At 38.5% G+C, this 22,596-nt stretch overlaps 1 protein-coding gene across 1 annotated transcript in view; it reads left to right on the top strand.

The window, feature by feature from the left end:
* PLPP4 (phospholipid phosphatase 4) overlaps positions 1–22,596 on the top strand; it is a 61,844-nt gene that overhangs the window by 18,887 nt on the left and 20,361 nt on the right. Inside the window, exons 2-5 of the mRNA XM_059821318.1 lie at positions 1,093–1,201; positions 6,215–6,305; positions 9,644–9,707; positions 11,299–11,423. Of these exons, the coding sequence (XP_059677301.1) occupies positions 1,093–1,201; positions 6,215–6,305; positions 9,644–9,707; positions 11,299–11,423 (389 nt within the window). The remainder of the gene's footprint in view (positions 1–1,092; positions 1,202–6,214; positions 6,306–9,643; positions 9,708–11,298; positions 11,424–22,596) is intronic.

The raw sequence follows: 22,596 nt of genomic DNA on the forward strand, positions 1-22,596 counted from the left end.
TGGTCCCTGTGTCTTCTCTCAGCAGCCATTCTTTCAGTCCTGGTAAACTAGCCCTGAAATGAGTAATGTAAAGTAAAGGCAAAACTTCCTAGGAAGTCTGATATCACTTCAAAGCTAAGAAGAGTTAAAGGGTAGTGAAGGACACTGTGGAAAAAGCAGTATGTTTTAAATTAAGAGAGGCGATTTATGTAGTCCTGAAAAGCTTTTGAAACTTCTGATTACGGTCATAGATCACAATTCCTGCTTCCTCTTTCAGTGCTGGACAAAAGATACCCACACAAATAATTTACTTCCTCTATAACAATGTCACCTCAACAGTTTATTTTGATGCTCTTCATTTCAAAATAACATAATTACAAAACTGTGGGGGTTTTTTTGTTTAGTTGGTTGGTGGTTTTTTTTTTCTTTGAGCACGCTATATGACGTGAGAATGAAATTAAAACAGTCAGTTTTGGTAGAATGAGACATTCCTGGCAGAGCTAGATTCTTCTTAAGCTTGACAGCCAAATCAAAATACTGGGAATTTAAAAAAAGGAAAAATGTGTTTCTGCGAGCCCACCCTGTTTTACGAGTAAGTCTCTTTTGGAGATAGTCTCTAAAGTTACCTGTTCTGTCAGTAGAAGGAATTGTCTGGGCTACTTCTTTCTTCCTGCTTTGTGATCCTGCAAATACAGCTGTCATACTTCAAAGTCTGGATCTTGATGTTTGAAAGACACATTTTGTATTTGATACCTGGTATATAATTTCTTTAGTGTAAAGCATCTGCTACATGCGGTTTTTCTAATCCCACAATATTCTTTGCACACTTTTCCCACAAAAAAAAAGACAATTTATTCTCCACAGTAAAGTTTATGGAACTTTTAGAAAGTTGTAGAATATAGACTTTTAAAAATCATTTTCCTAAGTGTATATTTATGAAGGTTGTATTACTGAAAAGTGGTGAGGTGGGATAGCAATGTATTATAAGGATAATTCATGAATGCTATACCATAATTAACTTTGGGGGAAGTTTTAAATCAGCAGGACTCTTCTGGGGTTTTTGGTCATCGTTTCAAATTGTGAAAAATATATATCTTTAATTGTTATTTTCAGTTTTACAGAATTTTTGGATCCATTCCAGCGGGTTATCCAACCAGAAGAGATCTGGCTGTATAAAAATCCTTTGGTGCAATCAGACAACATACCTACGCGTCTTATGTTTGTAAGTACTAAAGGTTTATTGGTCATTTGATGGCTGTAAACTAAGTACACTTTCATTTGTTAAGCAATAGGAAACCTTTCAGAAGTGTAGGATGTTCCTTTTTGTTCTAATGACAATTGTTTTCCAAACCAGGAATGTCCAAAATGGCAAAACACAGGAAATTGTGGGGAGTTTCTAAAAGGCAGCATTACCAGGTGACTGAATTTAGGAATGCTGATTTTACAGTTTGAGATTTAAGCCAGTGTTAAGTTAGAGGGATGCTAGAGAAATGATTAGAGAAGCTTTTTGAATTAGCTGGTTGGGTGACCTGACAAAACCTTGCCATGCTCTTAGTAGGTTAAGTGCTGAAATTTTGAAATCTGATTTGTTTTAGGCATGTTAGGCACTGAGATTTATATTTAACCCCAAGTATTTTTTGGTGGGTTTTTTCACGTAGACAAAACCTTTGTTTCAGCTTCTGCCAACAATCCTGAGGTCATTGGGAGCGTACTTAATATATCATAGAGCTGCTCTGCTGTCACCGTTCTTCTGTCTCTCCCCAGCACAGCTGATGTTGACATGCCGACTGGCTGTCTTGATTTTGATGGTTTGACTGGTTATCAAAATTCATTGTTTTGATAACCTTCAATGGCAATGATTAACAATCATAATAATCTATATGTATTAACTACAAGAGACAGTAAGATAGACCACTACAGAAATGCTAAGAAATTACAGGTATAGTTCAGGCTATTAAAAACAAGTAGGTCAGTCTTGACAAAAGCTTCATCAGTCAAAGTGGAGATTTTGCAGGAATAGGCATGGCAGATGAGGTCCAATCCTAGTACCCTTACGTCAAAGCATCTTTTCCTGTGTCTTCAGTGAAGCCAGGGTTTTACTTTTCAGACTAGGAGCTTGAATTCAGAGTAAGTGCAGATCAGCAATGTAATTTGTCTTCAATTTTTTTTTTTAAAAGGCTCAGGCCTTCAGTTAGGGAAACTTTCTAACTGAGTAAGGAAAAACTGGAGCATACTTCCTATTTACAAGGTGACAAGGACAACAGCATCCTGGCCTGTATGAGAAATGGTGTGGCCAGCAGGAGTAGGGAGGTGATCGTGCCCCTGTACTCGGCGCTGGTGAGGCCGCACCTCGAATGCTGTGTTCAGTTTTGGGCCCCTCACTCCAAGAAGGACATTGAGGTGCTGGAGCATGTCCAGAGAAGGGCGACGGAGCTGGTGAGGGGTCTGGAGCACAAGTCTGATGAGGAGCGGCTGAGGGAGCTGGGGCTGTTCAATCTGGAGAAGAGGAGGCTGAGGGGAGACCTCATCGCTCTCTACAACTGCCTGAAAGGGGGTTGTGGTGAGGTGGGTGTTGGTCTCTTCTCCCAGGTGACTAGCGACAGGACAAGAGGAAATGGCCTCAGGTTGTGCCAGGGGAGGTTTAAATTAGATATTAGGAAAAATTTCTTTGCTGAGAGAGTGGTGAAGCATTGGAAGAGGCTGCCCAGGGAGGTGGTGGAGTCACCATCCCTGGAGGTGTTCAAGGAACGTGTGGACGTGGCACTGCGGGACATGGTTTAATGGGCATGGTGGGGTTGGGTTGACGATTGGACTTGATGATCTTACAGGTCTTTTCCAACCTTAGTGATTCTGTGAATATATCCCAGCCTTCTAAGACAGAAGCTGAAGGCCTGGGTTTAAATTCACCAACACATTGTTTATATTGCATTAAGAAGTCGTCTATTAAGTACTTTTTCAGCCTGGATGGGTAAAAAACATGTGTTTTTCCTGGAATGGAAGACAGCTGTGTAAAAACAAAAAAACCCAAAACTAAACATTACATTGTTGTGCTAGGGAAGACTGAGTTTAATTCTGCCATTTTTCCTTATGCTGAGCGTTACCTTGCTACTTGGTTTGTCTGATCTGTGTTTATAACTGAAGAGTTCAAGGACCAATAGTGAATCATTGTCCAGGGGATTGCTGTGGTGGTGAAACTATTTTTGAAACCGGTTGGGATAATTGTTAGTCTTGCCTCTGTTCTCTAGGCAATATCCACTGGGAAGCACGATTCTGGGAAGTAAATGTAGCACACTTCCCTCTTAACCACTTCCCACAGAGCCAGCTTTTGGTATACTTTATGGCAGGTGGAACTTCCAGGCAGCTCTGACTCAGTAATGTTTGTATCGTCTGTGTTCTCTTTCTGGCTCAGACCATTGACAACTCAGTTAACTCAGTGAACAGCTTCTTAAATTACGAAATGTAGGTAATTTCTAAATGTTTTTTTTATTTCTTTAATTAAAAAGAAGAAAAATCCAACTCTAGGATGGATCACAAGCTTTCATTACGTAAAGAATTTCTTGCCACTAATGTTGTACTCTGATACTGAAACATATGGCTATGGTGTACCACAAAGCAATCGCTAAGAGTTTATGAACTGCTGGATTATTTTATACACTGAGAGCTTTGAATTCAAGAGAAATGTTGTGAATACTCCAAATCCAGATCCAAATTAGACAAAGCTGACCTCTGCATGAGCAGCAAGCAAGCCACAAGGACTGGAAAGGCCTGAGCCTTGTTCTGTCTCTCTATCAGTAGATACTCCTTGTTTTGGAAAGTGTAAGGTACTGTCAACTTCCCTTGAATGCATGGAAGTATGTGGGAGTCCCTATAACTTTACCATATCTCTGGCTTGCCAGAATGAATAATGAATGAGAGAGATTTTGACCATGTTTCACAAAAGCAAGGCAATGTTGGAATATTTCATTGCTGGAAAAGAAGACATTACTGAGATGTATCTGAGGACAGTATTGCTCATTAGACTGTTGCCAAATCTGTTATGGATATGAGCCATACAGAATCTTTTTGCAAAATAAAGAGAAAGGAGTCTTTAGCAAGCCAAACTTTCTTTATATATGCATTTTGCTGCAGAATAAAAAACACCTTCCAGCTAATGCTTTTGTGTAAGGAACAGCAATGTACTGCAAACATGAATAGTTCTTCATCTCTCTCAAAAATCTATATGCTTGTGAAATATGAGAAAATCTGCAGTTTTACCAGATTTCTGAAGTCTGACTGTGAAGTGGTTTGGAACAAGCTGGCACTTGAATTCTATTCTTTGTTGATATTTTCTGCTGCTCTTGCTTGTTCAAAAGATTTCTAACTCCATCACACCATCACTATAAGCCTGTCAGCCTGGCTATATTTCTACATGGTCTTCAACAATGGAATGCAGATATCTTTCCTCTTTTCTGGTGGCAATCCTTACTTTTTAGAATGAAACTAATAATTCCAGGTTTTGCTTTAACCATTTTTTTATTTCACTCTCTCTCTGAAAGCAGAAATTAAACTATTGCTGAGGATAGAGAGAAGTGAACATTTCTGGAGCAGTAACATGGCACTGGCATCCTAACTTGAATCTCATGCACAGTGTAGACAGAAGGGAGTTTTAAGTAGAAATGGTGCTACTTTTTGCACAAAACCTGGTGCCTGCCTTTCTAAATGTACAAAGGGGGAGCAGACTCCATGCTGTGTTTTAACCTGCATGCCTCACTGAGTTAGATAATATTTTGCAAACACAGGTGAGGGGAATCTGGTCCAAGATGCACTATCAAAATAACAAATACAGTGCATTTTCATGTTGTTCCTTACTCAGGTATTCTAAAAGCATAAAATGAGGACTGGGATTAATCTGTATTATAAAAAGAAGACAGTCGCATGTCTTCTGTCATAACATGACTGTCCTGTCTCTGTTCTTTATTTCAGTGGGGCTGTTTAAGAAGTAAGGAGCTGTTCAGCCTCAGTAAAGATAGCATAATCTTGCTTAAGCCCAGGCGCCCCTTGTGCCATATACAGCTTAATTTTCACCTTGTTTAAAAAAGAAACAGTAATTTTCACTTTTCTTCAAGTGAATAAATGCTTTTGAAAGACCTTGATTTGGTTTTGAACAAATGTGACTGTGAAGAGGTTTGTAGATTCCAGGAAGGAATTGGTTAACTTAGACCGGAACCAGCAAGAAGCATAAATGGGCTACCTTGCGTACAAACTGCCTTTTACCTCTGCAGCTGATGGTCTGAGACAGAAGGGATGATGGAAGGACCAGCTGGCAACAAAATCATAGTTTCCATGGCAAGCTACTAATGAAAAACTCCCTGGTATTATGCTTGGGAGAAACTGATATGTCTCTCTGGAGAAAGACAATAAATACCTGCTCTGGGAGGACAGACTGCAGTATGTAGACACTGCACAAAGTAGGATGCTTTTGGGATAACTGGCACATTTACAGTGAATCATCAACCATAGTCCAAGTTGCTCTATGATAATGGAGATGCTGTTCTTGGAAATCAAGTGTGTGCATTGATGTGCAGATGCTATTTCAGGTCCTTTGTAGGAGGAATCCTGTCCTACAAACACTGACTATAAAAGAATATGGTTCTGTTTAACCAGTGAGTATACTTGTGGATGTTCAGGTGTTGTTCTTCTGTCTTTGAACCAAATCAAGCAGTTGGCTCCACATCCAAACACTTATAAATGAAAGAATCATAAAGACATGATCTTCTCAATGCATTCAAGAATGACAAAAAGAAAACAAAAAGTAAAATAAAGAGCATTTTTAAAATGTCAGGAAGTTAGTGCTGGAGTCTGTTATGTTGAATAGCATTTTACTGAGAGCACAGCCTGGATGGGCTGCCTTCTGGAGCAATGCTTAATGTGGGAAAAAATGTTCAAGATCTGTATGGATCAGTGTATGAATATTGTGGACCTTATAGACTGTTGCTTTTTCATTTACGAAGCTGACATTTTAAATACAGCTCCAGGCAATTGCAAATCAATTATAACCCACAGTTGTATTACAATTTTAATGTATTCATTGCCCTGTAGTTGCAAAGACAAATCATCCCACTTTGCTTAAGGTCAGCAGTTTGATAAAGATCATTCAGCCTTCCAGTTTAAATGGAGCTAACTGGAACTAATTATTAATCAGTTGGACTGAAAAGAAATTGATGCTCTCACACATGATGTTTGCTATCTTTTACAGGCAATTTCGTTCCTTACGCCACTAGCAGTCATTTTTGTGGTGAAAATAATCCGGCGAACAGACAAGACTGAAATTAAAGAGGCTTTCTTAGGTAATGTATGTCATACTTCAAGATGGAAAATGTGTGATAGCTCTCAGAGATTGATTCCAATTGTAGTCTAAGCCTTGAAGAAAACCTGTCTCCATTACAGTCCATTACAGTAGTTTTCAGTGCAGTTATAGTTGCAAGCCATCTCACAAAAGCCTTTGTTTTTATGTGTGTTTCTAAATGTACAAATTCTGTGCCTTAATTCCACAATAGAGCTAGCAAGGGCCAGAATTCGATCAGCAAAGACAAGACCATCTGAGAGTCTGTTCAGATATGTATTTTTCTGTCACAGCCAGTCTATTACTTACCTTTTATTTACACTTGCAGCTATTCTAAATTAAGGGTTTGACTGGAAAGTCCTGAGAGACTCTGCTGCTTAGTGTAGGTAATTACTCCTCTCATTGTTTTCTCTGCCCTTCTCCTGGTGTTTACTGTTCCCCATTGCAAAATCTGTGCTTGTGGCTCAGCTTTTCTAATCACAAGCTGATGTTCTATCTTAAACTGTCAGTGGAGTTGGATGTGCACTTAATCCTGGACTGTGAACTGCTATGGCTGTGTTATGGGGGAGGTCTAATTACAGTTGTGGGCAGCAGCTTTGAGCAGAGGAGCAGGTAGACAATGGGGATGGTAAGCCTTAAACAGTTCCAGCTAATTCTGGCTGCGCCTATCTTTTGAAATCTTTTAGTGATAAATGCCCAGATCCTTCTTACATAGATAGTGCCAGAGACCAAAATTGACTAAAGCACTTTCAGTGGCAGAGGATACTTTGAAGCACTAAGAACTGCGTATGTTTTGTTGGCAGTATGTTTGAAATATGCCTAATTCTGAAATTCTGTTTTACTGACTAATTTACATTTTAATTTATTGGCCCTTAGATCGTAAGGTCAAACCAATACTCAGCCTTACCTTAGCTAGATAGGATGTAAATGGCACTATGTATCTGCTTTTGAAAATTTTTTTTTAGACAAGGCTGGGTTCCTGTAGCTTGTTCTTTCTCCAGTTGCTCTAACACAAGTGTGAAAAGATCCTAGTTTTGTTTTGGCTGCTGCCAGTCATTTGTAGTAAATTCTGAAACGTCAGTAAAATATTACTATAAGACAAGTCCATTCAGTAGAAATAACTCTGATTCATAAAATGCATATGGTCACAGTTCTGAGTTTCACTTTCTATTGTTTAAGAAGGAAAGGAGCTTTGGATTAGTCTCTCCATCACTTATTCTCACCTTTTTGTTCTAAAGAGACATTCATTTTTTCTGCTGTTCCTGCCTTCTGTTATGATTCCCTCTGTAACGTCCAGGAGAAAACTTGCCAGCTTCCCCAGTATTCTCCTTGCTACCCAGACTTTAAGGAAACACCAGCCTTGTTGTGCTGTTCTGCAGGGTATCCCTGTTCAGTATGTGTGGAACTTCTTGTAGCTTAATTATGTTCAAGTGTACTGTACATTAATGTGATTCAGTATGTTAATGTGTCTGGTGATGTGAGGCTGATATAAAAATTCATTAACTGTGGTGGAGCTTTACTGATTTGCTGAGATCTGGCACATAATGTTCATAATTAATGATCAGGAAGTCCCCCAAATAGTGAATTTCTTTAGGTATCATACGTAGAAGAGATCAAAGGTTAAAGTGATGTGAGAATGCTTTGCTTATAGAGCTATTAGTATAAAGAAGGTGATTCAGTGCATCTAGGGTAAGGAGTAGTTATCTTCCTAACGTAGGTGCCTTTAATCCTTCCCTTGGAAGTGCCTACATCTCTCTACTGACTAGATTATATGACTTTTGGTGGGCAGTATGAATCTTTCCTAAAGGGAACAAAACGAGAGCAAATGCAGTTTCCTTATCAGCTTACATTCACACTGTCATTTGATCCTTGGATTGCCATTGTACGGAATACGCAACACTGAAGGCATGGTTCAGTCAGGTATGCAATGAACAATCAAGACAAAGCTCAATGGAAAGAGTAAACTTTACTGCATGTCTCGGAAAGCAGATATGTCTATATGTCTCATTTTTTAAAAAGGAGAATGTAGTGCTGTGACATTGCTGGTCATATGCATTTGACTTTGTGGAAAATTTCAGTTCACCGTGCAATCACCATAAATAACAGAGAAGACAATTGAGAGGAAAAAGAGAGCATGGGATTGAGTGGTCACTGTGAACATAGGTGTTAATAGTGGAAGACTTTTTTGAACAGTATCAGTGTCTCTAGGATTGACTTGTTCTTTTATTTTTGATGGCAGCTATTGCTGCAGTCTAAGAAAACCCTTGTTCTTGCTTTGATGGAGGACCTCAGGTTTTTTTTAACTTAAAGAAAAATAGATCCTAAAACACACATTTTTATGATCTATAATATCCTCAGGCAAAGATTTTATGGGGACAGGATGAGTGCTGCTGAAGTGTAGCATCTGGGGCAGCAGTCCAATGAGAAAATAGCTCCTGTAGCTGTCATAATCGAAAGTTGTATTACTGTAACTGTTCTCCTGGAAATCAGAGATTTGCCTGATAGGTTTTTTTTCTGATGGGAAATAAAATTCAGTGGCTCTTGTGTTGTAACAGGGAGCTACGGTGTGTACTGGAACATTAAATCAGTTTTAATCTAAAAGGAATGTATGCACTGGATCCAAGTGCCACTGAACTCAAGGCGGAGATTGCCACGGGCTTTAGATGAGGTTCTTCAGAAAGTCTAGGGACTCGGCATGCAAGTACAAATAAAAAAGATGATTCAGTCATACCTAGTATGACAGTTCTTGTTTATTATAAGCAAATGTAAGGGGAAAATGTCAAGATTTTTAGTCAAAACATCCACATCCTTTTGAAAGGAAAATAAAAAAATAATCCAATTCTAGTTTTAGCCAAAAGGCAGTTATTTAGCCTGAAAATGGACTGTTTAGTTGCATCGTACATATATGTATATACATACATAAACACACACATGCATATGTATAATATATATTACATATAGGTCTATACAGGAATTCTCCTTGACACAAAGAGCGTAAGATTTTAACCTAGTAAATTGCAAAACTGATAAACATGGTACTTGATTCTCTAATAATTGTTTCCATCTGATGATTTAGGCCTGTGCAAATGGCATGATAGGAAAACTGGCTTTGCATAAGGAAGTAAGATTTCTCAAGGGTAAAAGCAGAAAAAAGTCATGTGATTATTATGCTGCTGTAGGGTCTGTCCTTAGTCTGGGTAATAAGAAAACCAGTAGGCTGCAAAGATCGTTCAGTTTTCAGTCCAGTAAAGGTTTCAGTCTGTAAATCAAATGCTGTAATGCTGCAATTTATAGCTTGGTATTTAGGTTATTATTGTTCTGTTTGTTCATTCTGTTTTGTAGCTGTTTCCTTGGCTCTAGCTCTGAATGGCGTCTGCACAAACACTATTAAATTAATAGTGGGAAGGTAAGTCTTGTCACATTATAAAAGATAGCTTTAACTGTTAAGAGAAATGAAGACAGATTGACAAATATATCTTAATAAAAAGATGTATAATAATAATAAAAAAATCTTAATAAAAAGATCGCTGCTGCTCCAAAGCATGCAGAATTAGAACGGGCCCCTGTGAAGCTGTCCTTTTCCTGGTGCAGGTGTTGTACAACTTCATTATGTGACATCCAACTGTGGTAGGAATCTATGCCCTTGTGTTTTGTTATTTCTTTGACCGGTTGGCAGATCCAGACAAATGAGGACTTTGAAAGGAAAGTTGTGAGCTGAAATCAGTTCATTAAATTGGCAACACAGAAGGGAAGAGTCATAGCATGTGGGAGTTTAGATGCCAGTGCCACTAGTCTGATTAAATAGGAATCAATTGAGTCTCTATATAACCCAGTGACTGCATTTTGTGTGAAGCATATTATTGAGTGTGGTATTTCCAGGTAACGTCAAGATCCATGGCAGAACAAACCTTGGAGCTAAGCAATATGTGGACTCCTAGGTAGGCCATTTTTTAGAGAAGCATAAACTTGAATGAGGGGCTCAGAAAAATACTAGCAAACAAAACTCTCTGGAAAATAATTTTTTTAGGTATTTTTTGGCTCTTTATCAAAATCTGTAATAATTTCAGCTGAAAAATATTTATTTGACTTGAATTCATACACTAATTAATACAGTCCAGTGCTGCGTTTGTTCAACTTCACCTGTTTTGCAGCACTGAGGATGCAGTATTTGTGCTTGGTTTCTGATGAACCTTCTCTGCTAGAGTACTGATGCCCTGACAATAATGGTACTTGACACTTTTATTTTAAGAGTGCTTTTGAAATGTAATTAAGAATGTCTGCACCATCTTCTTCAGGCAGACATGAGCTCATTTTGCCTGCACTCCAAGCCAACTAGTTGCTCTGTCAGCTTGTCTCTGAGTCTGCGGTCATTTGCCTTGCTTCTCTACATGGTTTATTAGCTCAGGATCAGAATGACACCAGTCAAACCTACGTGCTATCATTCAGCTCAGAGCAGGGTCAAAAGAAACTCGGAGGTTTGTTCAATGCAGATAGAGTGTCAGCATCAAGACTGGCGTTAGAATTTGGTGGTTGTTTTGGTGCCGAACTTGTAGCCTAAGTTGTAGTCCTGTTTCAGCTAGATGTGTTGGCAAGACTTGTGCAACTTTGTGGGGTTGCTACACTACTTTGTTCTGTCACTGGAAATGCTGTGCAAGATTGATTGCTCTAGGCAAGAGTAACCCTGCACGTTCGTTTTCAGAGACAACTCCCACTTGCATGCTGCACTGGAAGCTTCCTGGAGAGAGCCTGCTTGTGAAAAAAGTGACCTTGAATTGAGGGACTTGGTTTAGTGGTGGACTTGGCAGTGTTAGGTTTACTGTTGGACTCTGTGATCTTAAGAGTCTTTCCCAACCTAAATGATTCTGAGATTTCTGTTGCTGTGTTAAGGCAGGAAGGAATGAACTCTGTATGTAATAAGCAGTAAATGTAATAATCACTTTGAGGTTTATTTGTTACTACAGCTTTTATATTTTTAATATCCATGGTGTTTTTTGTAGACCGCGTCCCGATTTCTTTTACCGCTGCTTTCCAGATGGAGTAATGAACTCTGAAATGCACTGCACAGGTGATCCAGATCTGGTGTCTGAAGGCAGAAAAAGCTTTCCAAGTATCCATTCTTCCTGTAAGTTCATTTAAATGCAGCTCCTCTTTTGTAAAGCTGTCCTACCTGTGTTTTGGAATTGCTCTTTTTTTGTTAGATCATGAACCTGATTTTTGCTGGAGGGGCCTGAACTTCTGTCCTAGGTTACCACTGCCAGAAATTTCCTTCTGGAAATAAAGTTGTGCGCCTGTGACCCTTCCTTATCTTGAGAACCACCTGACTTCACTGCAAGCCATAGCAGGACTATCAGAGTGAAGCACTATTCAAGGTTAAAGATAACAGTGGGGTTCTGAGGGGGGTATCTGTTCCCTAATGCAGACCTCTGTATGCAACCTTTGCCTATATAGTAAATATTTATTTTGTTATATTGCATTGAAGTATGAAATGTGACAAGGCATGTTTGACCTGCATATTTTTTACAAGATCTAGTTAATGTCTTTCAAGTACTAGATCTATTAAACCTAAGTTCAAGTCACAAAGACAGTTCAACTGCTTTTATCATTAAGGTTTCTTCATGGGAGGTTGTATGCTTGAAGGTGGAAGGGATAGAAAGGAATACACAGACATCATGTTGCAGCATTTTGATGCTCGTGATCCTAATGAACGAAGTACAAAGTGTGAGGTTCAAGAAGCCCCTATAGCATTAGAAGCTATTGTAATATGCCAGTAGAGGGATGATTCTTTCATTCCCTGTTTTCTTACTCTTTTGACAGTATCCACTGCTGGCTGTGGGTAAAGACATCCTTGTCTGTGTGGATCTTGATTCTGAGGGGTTCTTATACTTCCATGTTCATATGTCTACTGCCACTGGACTGCTTTGCCTGGGCACGGGCAGGAGTAAATGGTAGCTCTGTTCCCAGCTCAAGCAAGCAGAGGAGAATAGGTAGAAAGTCTTGACTTTTCTGTCAGCGTGACAGCACAGAGGTAGTATGTAATGGGGGAACAGGTGTATCAATAGTATCTTATTTAGAGGAGCAGGTGGACAGGAAACAGAGGTAAATTTGGCAATGTTTGGAATTTCTGTGATTCCTTGTCTGCTCCTAGGACAGCACAGTCTCTTGTCACTCTGTTTGGCTTTGAGGTGGTCCTCAATCTGGGTCTGATGGTTTCATCAGTTACTCCTAGCTTATGCTGTATTCTGACAGATGTTTAGGTGGCTTTATGAAAACTCAGATGTCTGATTTAATTAGTTGTATTAACTCAGATGTTTACAAAGGTTCCTTTCTCTGTCTTGAGGAGCTGACTTCTAGAGTGTTTTATGTCAAGTGTCTGATAAAACTTCTTTTCATCTGTAAAATAACTTGATTACTGTGAGCTTTTTTTGTTTTTTTAGCCAGTGTTGTTTGTTGCCTTGTGCTGTTCTGTTTCTGAGAACTGCCAATTGAGTACCAGTAAGTCATATCTCTGGAATTTGTTTTTCTGGTCTTTTTTTAAAGTAATAACTTCAAATTGTCTAATTGTGCAGAATTATATATTGCAAACAAGCTGGGTAATGAGATGAATGACATTCTGAGCTGATCTTGCTCATTTTCTTGTTTGAGTCCCAAAAACAGATAGGGGAGTTGTAGATGTTTGTGGGTATGTTATAAGCTTTATAGTCCTAAACAATAAACCAACTTAGCTGTCTCAAATTTTGTTTATAAGCTTCGATTACATTAAAGAGACAATAGCAGAATCTATTGTATGCTGTTTAGAACAAATGGTATTTATTGCTATTTGTAGTCTGTCTTCAGATCTGGTTGTCACATTAATTGCAATCCTCTGGGTTAAGTATTTTGTCAATGTATAACAACAAAGGCTTAAAATAAGTGCATGTATACACTGATGTACTACAATCTAGAGATTAGCCCTCAGCAAGTGTTACAGTTTGTCACTTTCCTTTACTAAAATGCAACGGTTTACTCTGAGGCTGCGAAGTGTGAGTTGCAGAAGACACCCAAAGTGCTTTTGTTTTGGCACAAACGAGAAACACTGTATGCGTAGCATGCTCTCCTTAGCTCTGGCACCCATCCTAGTTCTTTTACCAAGACTGCTTGTCACACAGTAGGGTGCTTTGTCCCTGTGCCAGTGGGGCAGCCATAGAATGCATACTGGGGTTTTACTTTTAACTGGTATTGGTTTTATAAGCACTGAGTTACATTACTGCAGCTCACACAAAATTCAGTTGGAGCAGAATGATGGCCCAGTGTATTTAGATCAAAATTATGAGAACAGCTTTCTCCATCACTGACTAATATAATATTAGCATGTGGCTGAGTTGACTATATTTCCGACTATAAAGCCTTTTATTACAATGTGATAAGAATGAAAAGGTATTATATATGCAGTAATTTTTATCTGTTGGTAAGTGTATTCTAGAGTGAGGCAATTCTGCAGCTGTTTGAAGTACTTAGCTGTTTGAAGCCTGATGTTTTAATATCTAAGTCTCTGACAATACTGTGTTTTGAAGCCTTAAAATCCATACATATTTTAGTCTCATAATGGAGAAGGAAACCACTTTAATTTGATAGTCTTACAATGCTAACCTCTGCTCCTTCTGTGTAGCAAAATTATTTAAATAATCAGGTTTCTCAGTATTATTTTATCAAGAATAGTTTATAGTTGTGATAATATATTTAGTTTCTTGCTGTTACTTCATCCCCCACTAGATTGAAGAGTGAAAACTGAAAAATATTATGAGAAACACAACATTATACTGCCTTCCTGGACGTATGAAGCAATGAGGATGTGGAGGATATAATAATTCATATTCGGAAATTTTGCTATAATTCTGCATTTTCAGTATTTTGCTTTGTGTAATCTATGAACTATACCTCCTCTACCTCCCACTCCCTGTGAAAAATTACTTTCTTATCTCAGTTTTAAAAAGCTGTCCTTCTACCTTCTTAACACGTAGGTAATTGCAAACTTTCCTTCCATAAACTCAGTCCAAGATTTTTTTCTTGCCTCCTTTCTCCCTTCCTTCAGCATAAGTTTGCTGCCAGGTAAAATGAAGGAGTTTTGTTCTTCCGATTTCTGTCATCCTTTCTCTGTTTGTATTGAAATTCATGAAGCAGCACCAAAAAAATTTTTTTTTGTTTGTGGGTTTTTTTCTATTTTCATGGCTGCAGAAATGTAAGAGGGGAGGATGAGAGTTGACATAAACTATAGCACTTCTCTTGGAATGATAGTTACAAGTAACCCACTGCAGTTTGGTATTTTCTACTTCACTTGAACACGTGAAGAAAATAAAACAGAAGTAAAAGCTGCTAGGCAGCTCATAAAGAGCTATTTTCATCTTCAAAACAGTTTTTCTTAGAGCATTCCTTGGACAGGCTGTCAATCAAAAGCTTTGTTATACCAGGATCTAAAACCTCATCCATGCAAAATGAGGCCTTTAACAAAAAAGTCTGTGGTGCTGTGAATGTTGTGCTCTAAGAATGTAGTGCAGGGGTGTGTAACAAGAGTGACAGTACTGACACACCCAGATGGCCTGACCTGACCTTGTGTACTCAATAAAAATATTGTGAACCACCTGTCTTCCACTTTGAGAGTCAACTTGTGCCCTGAAGGAGAGTGCGGTCTCCTTATTACAGCACAGATGATTTTCTTGGCTTAAATTACCCTGTCTTTCATCTCCCTGTGCCAAGGAGTGCATGTAATACAAATAAGAAAAATGTATGGAGCACAAACTGTTTTGTAAAGCCAAAGAGTGACTTGCAGATCGATGCAAACTATAGTTGCCTGAAACAATTGAGGCATTTTGTACCAAATCAGAACAGGAGGTTGACCCACGTGAAGACAGTGTTGCTGTTACTACCTCCTCTGAATGAGGAGCAGAACTCTACCTGCAGTGGCTGCTGAAAATGTACTTTGAGCTGGCATACTTCGTTCGAGGCTGCTGCCTCCTAGCTCTGTCTTCTGCTGTCCTTTTCTGGAAAGACTATTGAAGTTAGGTGACTCCTCTTGATAACATTTTATAACAACAAGTTGGGTATAGAATCTACACAAGCACAACCCAACATTCAATGACTCCATTGAAATTCACCCAGTAGTGCATGTTCTACTGGATCAAAGAAGTTCCTGGACCTTCTGGGTTGTTTGGAGCATATTTTGCCTCTTTTCTAGTTGAACTGCCAGTATATCTTGTTTGAGGGAACCAACATTTGGGGGTAGGGAGCCAAGACTCCTGCCTGGGTCCAGTAGCTCAGAGGTGTTCCTGAGTCACAGGTTTATATGTAGTTATTCTGGCTAAAATGCTTCCAAAATGTAGGTCTGTTTTTCCATATTTAGTATTTCCATGGCTCTGTAATCCATGGGCTGTTTTACGCTATTTAAAGCTACTGCCTGTGAAGATACCATGCAGCTTCTCTATGTCCATACATCACTGAAAGAATGACGTTTAGGAAGATCATAAATGCAGCATTTCTTCCTCTTGCCCATGTCCTTCTTGTGTGTCTTCTATAGAGTTATCTTGCAGAGAGTCTTTAGGCAGCCTGCCTTGGAGATACCTCTTGGTATCCTAACCTGTCAAGATACGTGGAGTAAGCACACATACTCTTCAGGGTCTTTTCTGGCTGTACTTTGCAAGCTTGTTATCCAAATAAGAAGCAAGTCTCTCTCAAATGTGGCCCTGAGAATAGTGGGAGCTTCTGAATGTCCGAAAGCCAATTATACCGTCTGAAAGTGCTGACCATAGTAAGGAGTGGAGGATTTCAGCCATCTCTGTGGTGAGCTTCTGAAGAAACTTTCTCTTGTGTTTGGTGAAGCGTGATGGGAACTGCCTTTTGCTGTATATTTTTTTTTTTGGCATAGTTTCCCCACTTCAACCTCCTGATGTGCCCCAGAAGTGAGAATACATTGTTTCCTCAGATCACTCCTTGGAGCGCTGGAAGGTACATAATGCAACTGCTGATGGACTGATACAAGACCCTTCACCATTTTTCTCTCCTTGCAGCAAGATTGAAACAGCAGCAGCAAGCAACAGATAAAAAATTAACATGAACAACCAAATGGATGGAAACACAGACAGAATGATTTAGTGTATTTAATGAAGCAAACAGAACAAATTATGCAGAAATCAGTATAAACCTTTTATTGTCTGGAATTAATAAGTGGAATTAATAAGATTACCCAGCATACCAAAGGGTGAAAAATGCAATGTATGAATAAAGAGTATTTCACTGAATGCAACACATGAAAACTCATTGATGAGAGGAAAAATATGGTGAATGAACATAGAACAGTTAATGGGATAAGCCAGCTGGTAGCTGAAAAGCTCACTGAATTTGTAGGCATACATTACACTAATGGGATGGATAGAAAGCATTTTGTAATTGATTTCTTCCTTTTTATCTCATGACTGATGTAATTTTGACATTTGCATCAGGCTGACAAGATTTTTGCACAAACAGAACAATGAACCTAGAGTCCTGTAGTGTTACGTATCTGAAAATCAATAATATCTAACTCTTAATATTTGTGGTTGAAAAGTTACCATCATGCAGAAGCGTCTTGTTAAGTTTAGTTATTGCCCAGTGTGTTATTGTGCAGAGAAAGTGCATGGGAAATAAATGCTTAGAATACCAGGTTTAGATCCAGTGGAGCAATTCCAGGTAGACCAGATATTCCATGATTAAAAACCGGAAAATAAATCGGAAGGGTTATTTTCAATATCAGTTGTTTGTTACTTTAAGTAGCTTTATGCATTTGCCAGTTCAAGGAAGATTTCACAATGTGCCATTCTGTATATAGGCTAGAAGCCAAGCAGTGAGTATTTGATTGTCCGGTATTTATGTGGACAGGGAGGCCTGAGTTTATTTTGGTGACAAAATTTAGAATTTTTACGATTACCGTGCAATCCTGAGGGAGAAAGTCAGCTTTCTAGTCCGTGTTTTAGTCTCAAATTACCATTGCTATAATCGGGTAAATATCTTTGTTTAGAGAATATATCTAAATTTCTTCAGGGAATGTGTTCAACCTACGAACCATCAGGGTTTTTTCATGCACTAGGAAGACTGATTCTACTTGTGACTAGAAGACTATATGTCAAGTATGTGTTTAATTAAGGTGACAGAAATACTGAGCATGTTTTCCATATGAGAGCTCACATTTCTGTAAAGCACGTAGGGTTGATGAGGTGCAGCTTACATTTGTTGCAAAGGAAGAAGGGAGAAGATTGCCCCAGGACCTCTAAAGAGTTCTGGGAGAGATGCACACAGTGACAATACCAGATGTAGCTGTTGTCCCTAAATCAGTCATACATTATAGCTTTAAGAGATGATGACAAGTCCAGATTTCAGTTGCACACCAGTTAAAATTCAGTTCTTTTCCTAAGCACAGGGAAATGTTTTAAAATACTTGGAAGTGATTAACATGCCCATTCCTTTATCATATAGGAGATTAAACCTTTACTTCCCAGGAGTGGGAGATACAAAAAGTTTATTTGTTGTCTTTCTCTGGTTAGATAGTAAACTCTCTTCCAGATCCTTGGCAGGTGTCTATCACAAGGATGCTGGGGTGCATGGAAGATGCACGGCCAGTCACCCATCACAGTTGGTTAGAACTTCCATTCACAGAGAACGATGACTTGTTTGAGCCACACTAGTGCTTTACCAGCTGATGCTGCATTTGGTTTTCAACCCCTCTGTGTTCTTTCTCCATTAATTGAAGCAGCAAAAGATGCATGTTCAAATTCAGCAGTTTTACAAGTGGAACAAACGAACTGCAGGAAATCTGTAGCTGATACACTACGATTATGCTGCTGGAGGAAGTGGTGGTCATGACAGAGAGGCAAAGGAGAAGAAAAGAGTATGACCAGTGAGGTAGCTGTGATGGTGCTGTATCACCAGTCAGGTGGCTGTAAGTAGGGGGAGAACTAAAGGGGCAAATTCTCTTTCTACTTTATGGTCAATAAATAATAATAAATAATAATAATAATAATAATAAATAAATAATAATGTCACAAATATAAGCTAGTTCTGTCAAATACTGTGTTTTGGGTTTTTTCCCCGTATTTTGAACAGTGGAGCTCAGTTAAACTCTTGAACCCTTAATACACAAATATACTCAGAGTTTGCATATGGAGTTTGTGAATTTCTGCTATCCTCTATCTGTTTTCGGAAGGTTTGGCCAGGAAGCCATGTATGCTGAAATCATACAGAATTCAGTCTGGAAATAGACTTCGTCTTTCAGGTCTGCACATAGATTCTTAGACACTGAAGATGGAAAAGCCTTCTTGTATCGTTTACACTACATCAGTTCATTGCTATATATAGATGATTCCTGACAAATTAAAAAAGTTCTTTTCTTATATTAATTTTAAGCATCTTACATAGTAGGATTTTCCTGCAGCTTAAAATTAGGCTGGTTATTATACGGTTTGTGAGTTCACTCTAGGATATCCTAAATAGCTGCCTCTGATCTAATCTTGAGCCACCTAATTGGACATTTCTTTTCTGAGCTTGGTGCTTCATTTCAGGTTGCTCTGAATTTATCATGTCAGTATGATTCTTCTCTATTAAGCTACAGTTTAATATTAGTTTACTATGGGTTCCAATAATTTGCTGCATAATTTGTTTTTTTGCTGTCATGTTAACTTCACTTTCTGTACTTATGTATATCATTGGTAACACATTTGCTTGTTTTTTGCACCAAGTATGTTAATAAGGAGTTCAGGAGATAACTCGTTGGGCTACTGCACTGTGAGACTCTCCAGGTATTGAAAACATTGGAAAACATCTGATCACGTCTGAAAGAATTATGTGGTAGAACTAGATATGATGAGGAGGAGGAGGGAGGGATGCATGGTGTGCTGGAATGAGCAGCAGTAGGTGAGAAGTTACAGTCTCCCTTGGTTCTTACACTGTTCGTGGGGACTGGTGCAAAGAGAGCTGACTGCCAGCTAACACAAGGACCAAGATGATGCTTTAAGAGCTCTCAGGGTATCGCTGATACTCTCTTTTAAAGCCTGTTTATACGTTTGTTGGCAAGTGATATAGAGTGATCATCAGTGTATGTTGTAATTGTACATACTGTAAGTTTTCTATGTAAGGCTAAGCTTAGATGTGGAGTTCCTGTCAGATGGTATCACTTGTGGCACATGCTATGAAAAACAAGTGTTTGAAGACAAATAGATGCCCTGTAAAATAGATGCTATCACAATATATGCTCTAGTCTTCTGAAAATCCTGTAAGTCACTCTGTAATGCAAAACAAAGAAATTAATTTCAGGATGTATTTAAAACTTAGCAATTTTAGAAGTGGAGCAAATGAACTGAAGAAGATTTCCATTCCTTAGGTCTGAAATCTTTGAAAGGCTGGTCTTAGTATCTGGTAGAGTTTTACTTTTTCTGATTTATTTAACAAAAGAGACTGTCAGTTACAAATAGTTCAATTACTGCTGCCAAGAAGTAATTTTATGTAAGATCCTTTGAAGGATCTTTATGGAAAAAGCTACAGTTTTGCAGCGAACAGGTGAAGCCTTTGACCAAGAATGAACACCTACCAACTTTACTGGATATTGTTAGACTATTTGTATGCTGACTGGTAATTGATTTAAAGCACCATTTACCAGGACTGCGGGGAGATTTCTGCAGCTGGAGAAGGAGTTGAGCTTACTTTGTGTGTATGATGAGGGAGGACTAGTAGGCAGTTTAGGGAATGAAGAGGTGGAAACTGAGGGATACTATAAAAGATAGGAAAAACAGCTATCAAGGAAAGCATGTTTTAGAAGCACAAATTCATAGAAATCCAAGTCTTGTTCCAAATGCTGTCTGAAATTATTTTCCTTAAGCTTTTAGCTGTGAAGATTTTGACTTAAAATATGAATCCAGATCATCTTCCCAAGTTGGTGATACCAAGTTTTGGGTACAGAGCTCTAAATCAGAAGGAGAAAGACCTGGCCCGTGGCATGAGTCTTTGACGCAGAATTCATCTGTATAAATGAGGATAGGCCACCAGCAGCAAGCGAAAAAGTGCTGCAAAAGTGTTATGTGTTTATATGAATATAGTTTAATGAGTGAGTCTTGACCCGTTGCCAAAACTGGGTCAACCTCCTGATTAGATCTGATCTTAAGTGTTTGCTTATGTTCCTGTGTTACCAGAGCAGTAAGTAGACAAACAAAGTAAAGGAACTAGACACTACTGAGCTGACAGTCAGAAATATCGCTGTACTGCATCCAGCCACAGATCTGTCTTGTGTTCCTGTGTTTGGTTATGAATGTTGTGAACTGTGATTGTAGAGAGGGTTGAGGGGAGCATAGCATAGTGATCTTGGAGTGTGGGGCTCTTCACCTGCCTTCTCTTTCACATTTGTTGACTATTTATTGCGCAGTCACAAGAAAATATTTTTTTTTAATATTAAACTGCTAAAGGAATGCCCACAGCCATATTCTGTACAGAGAAAGGGTGTGCCCAGAGAGCTATTTCATATCTCAGCTCAACAAGCGATAGTCCATTCTGATGTAAATATAGCTTTGCAACAGCAGTAAAACCCATAGCATTGGATTCTGATCTGCTTTCCAGGTAAATGATTTCTGAATGGATTATCTCCTGAAGCTTTCTTAGAAAAAAGTAGCAACTCTGCAATACAGACTTGCTTCAAATGTTCAGTAAAATAGGTTCTTTAGGTAAAAAAAAAAAAAAAATTCCTAGACAGTCAGATATCTTATATGCTTACATAACTATAGTAATGAAGTCCTTGTACAAGCCAATATGGGTAAATAATAGTAACACAACACATTTTATTTAGAAACACCAAAAATCCTGTGTGAATGAAATGCTAAATTCTCGACCCTGTTTGCTTTCTTAGAGGAAGTGATTAATTCATCGTGATGTAGCTCCCTTTAGGCTCTTGTTCTACTCAAAACATTTGCAAGCAGATTGCAATTCCCAGAGTTTTGGCCTCAGCTTTATTTAGTGACTATTTTTAAATATGTTAATTCTGAATTGGTCAGAACTATTTAAGCAGCGTTTTTCAGCTAAGGGATTGTTGTCATACGTCTGAGGATGTTGCATAAAACTGGTTTTGGTACCTTTGTGCTGAAGAAAAAAAGAATGGCTTGGTGAGAGTTTAATTTAACCTCCTTGTTAACCTCCTTAGAGCCTGTACTGCTTAGTATCCACAGTCAGTGGCAGATTGAGCCCCTGATTGTCATGAATACCCACATACGCAGCTTGAAATTGATGTTTCTGCTATGAATAAATGAATAATCACTTGCTAGTGTGGTTTGTATCAGCTTATATTTTGATTCACAGAATTGTTAGGTTGAAGGTACCTCTGGAAATCATCAAAGCACGGTCAGTGAGAGTAGGGTCCTCAGCACTGTGTCCCGTTAAGTTTTGCACATCTTTGAATATGGAGATTCCACAACCTTTCTCCAGAGGGAAACCTATGTTTTTTCTGTCACAGTGAGAATGGTTTTTCTTACGTTTAAATGCAATTTCCTGTACTTTACTTTGTGCCCATTGTCTTTCCTCCTTTTACTGGGTACCACTCAGACAAGTCTGGCTTTACTTACTGGACTTTGCGCTTCCCTGTGTTTAACTTCAGGAGATTCGTGTCGACCACTGATCTCAAGATAGAAAGGTCCGAATTGATGCTAGTGGATTTCACATCAACTTGACTGAAAGGCAAACTTGATAAAAATGAAAATCAGTTGAAAAACACAGTGGCTGCAGAGATAATTAAACCTACAATTTCATGTTGGGTTGGATAGATTCATGGGAATAAAATCAATAAAAAACCCCTTTCTGTTTAAAAGTGCTGTGCTAGCAGTAGAAGAGATAAAACACTTACATGATTTTATTTTTGTAGCTGCAGTTTAGTTACTTAAATTAGTTTGAAAAGTTGACTTTTGGCTAAATTGTGCCATTGATTTTTTTTATTTTCTTTTAACCGAAATCTTTATTGATTCCAGAGGTTCTTTTTTGAAAGGAAAAATCAAGGTTTGAAGAAATTACTTTGTGGTAACATCTCAATTTGATTTGTACAGCTTCCGGAGTGAATGTTAGCATAGTGCTGTACAAGAGCTCTTATTTCTTGTGTGTGGTTTGTTGGGTTTTTTTTTCTTCTTTGTATTATATTGGCTGAAAGAGAGTTGTAGCGATTACTGTTGAATACAGCTGAAGAAATCAGAATTTCATCAGAAATCTGAAACAAAGCATGTAATCAGAGTATTTGGTTGTAGGGACAATAACAGCTACTGTTATGTCAT

The sequence above is a fragment of the Gavia stellata genome, chromosome 9 (genome assembly GCF_030936135.1).
Source record: "Gavia stellata isolate bGavSte3 chromosome 9, bGavSte3.hap2, whole genome shotgun sequence".
NCBI lineage: Eukaryota > Metazoa > Chordata > Aves > Gaviiformes > Gaviidae > Gavia > Gavia stellata.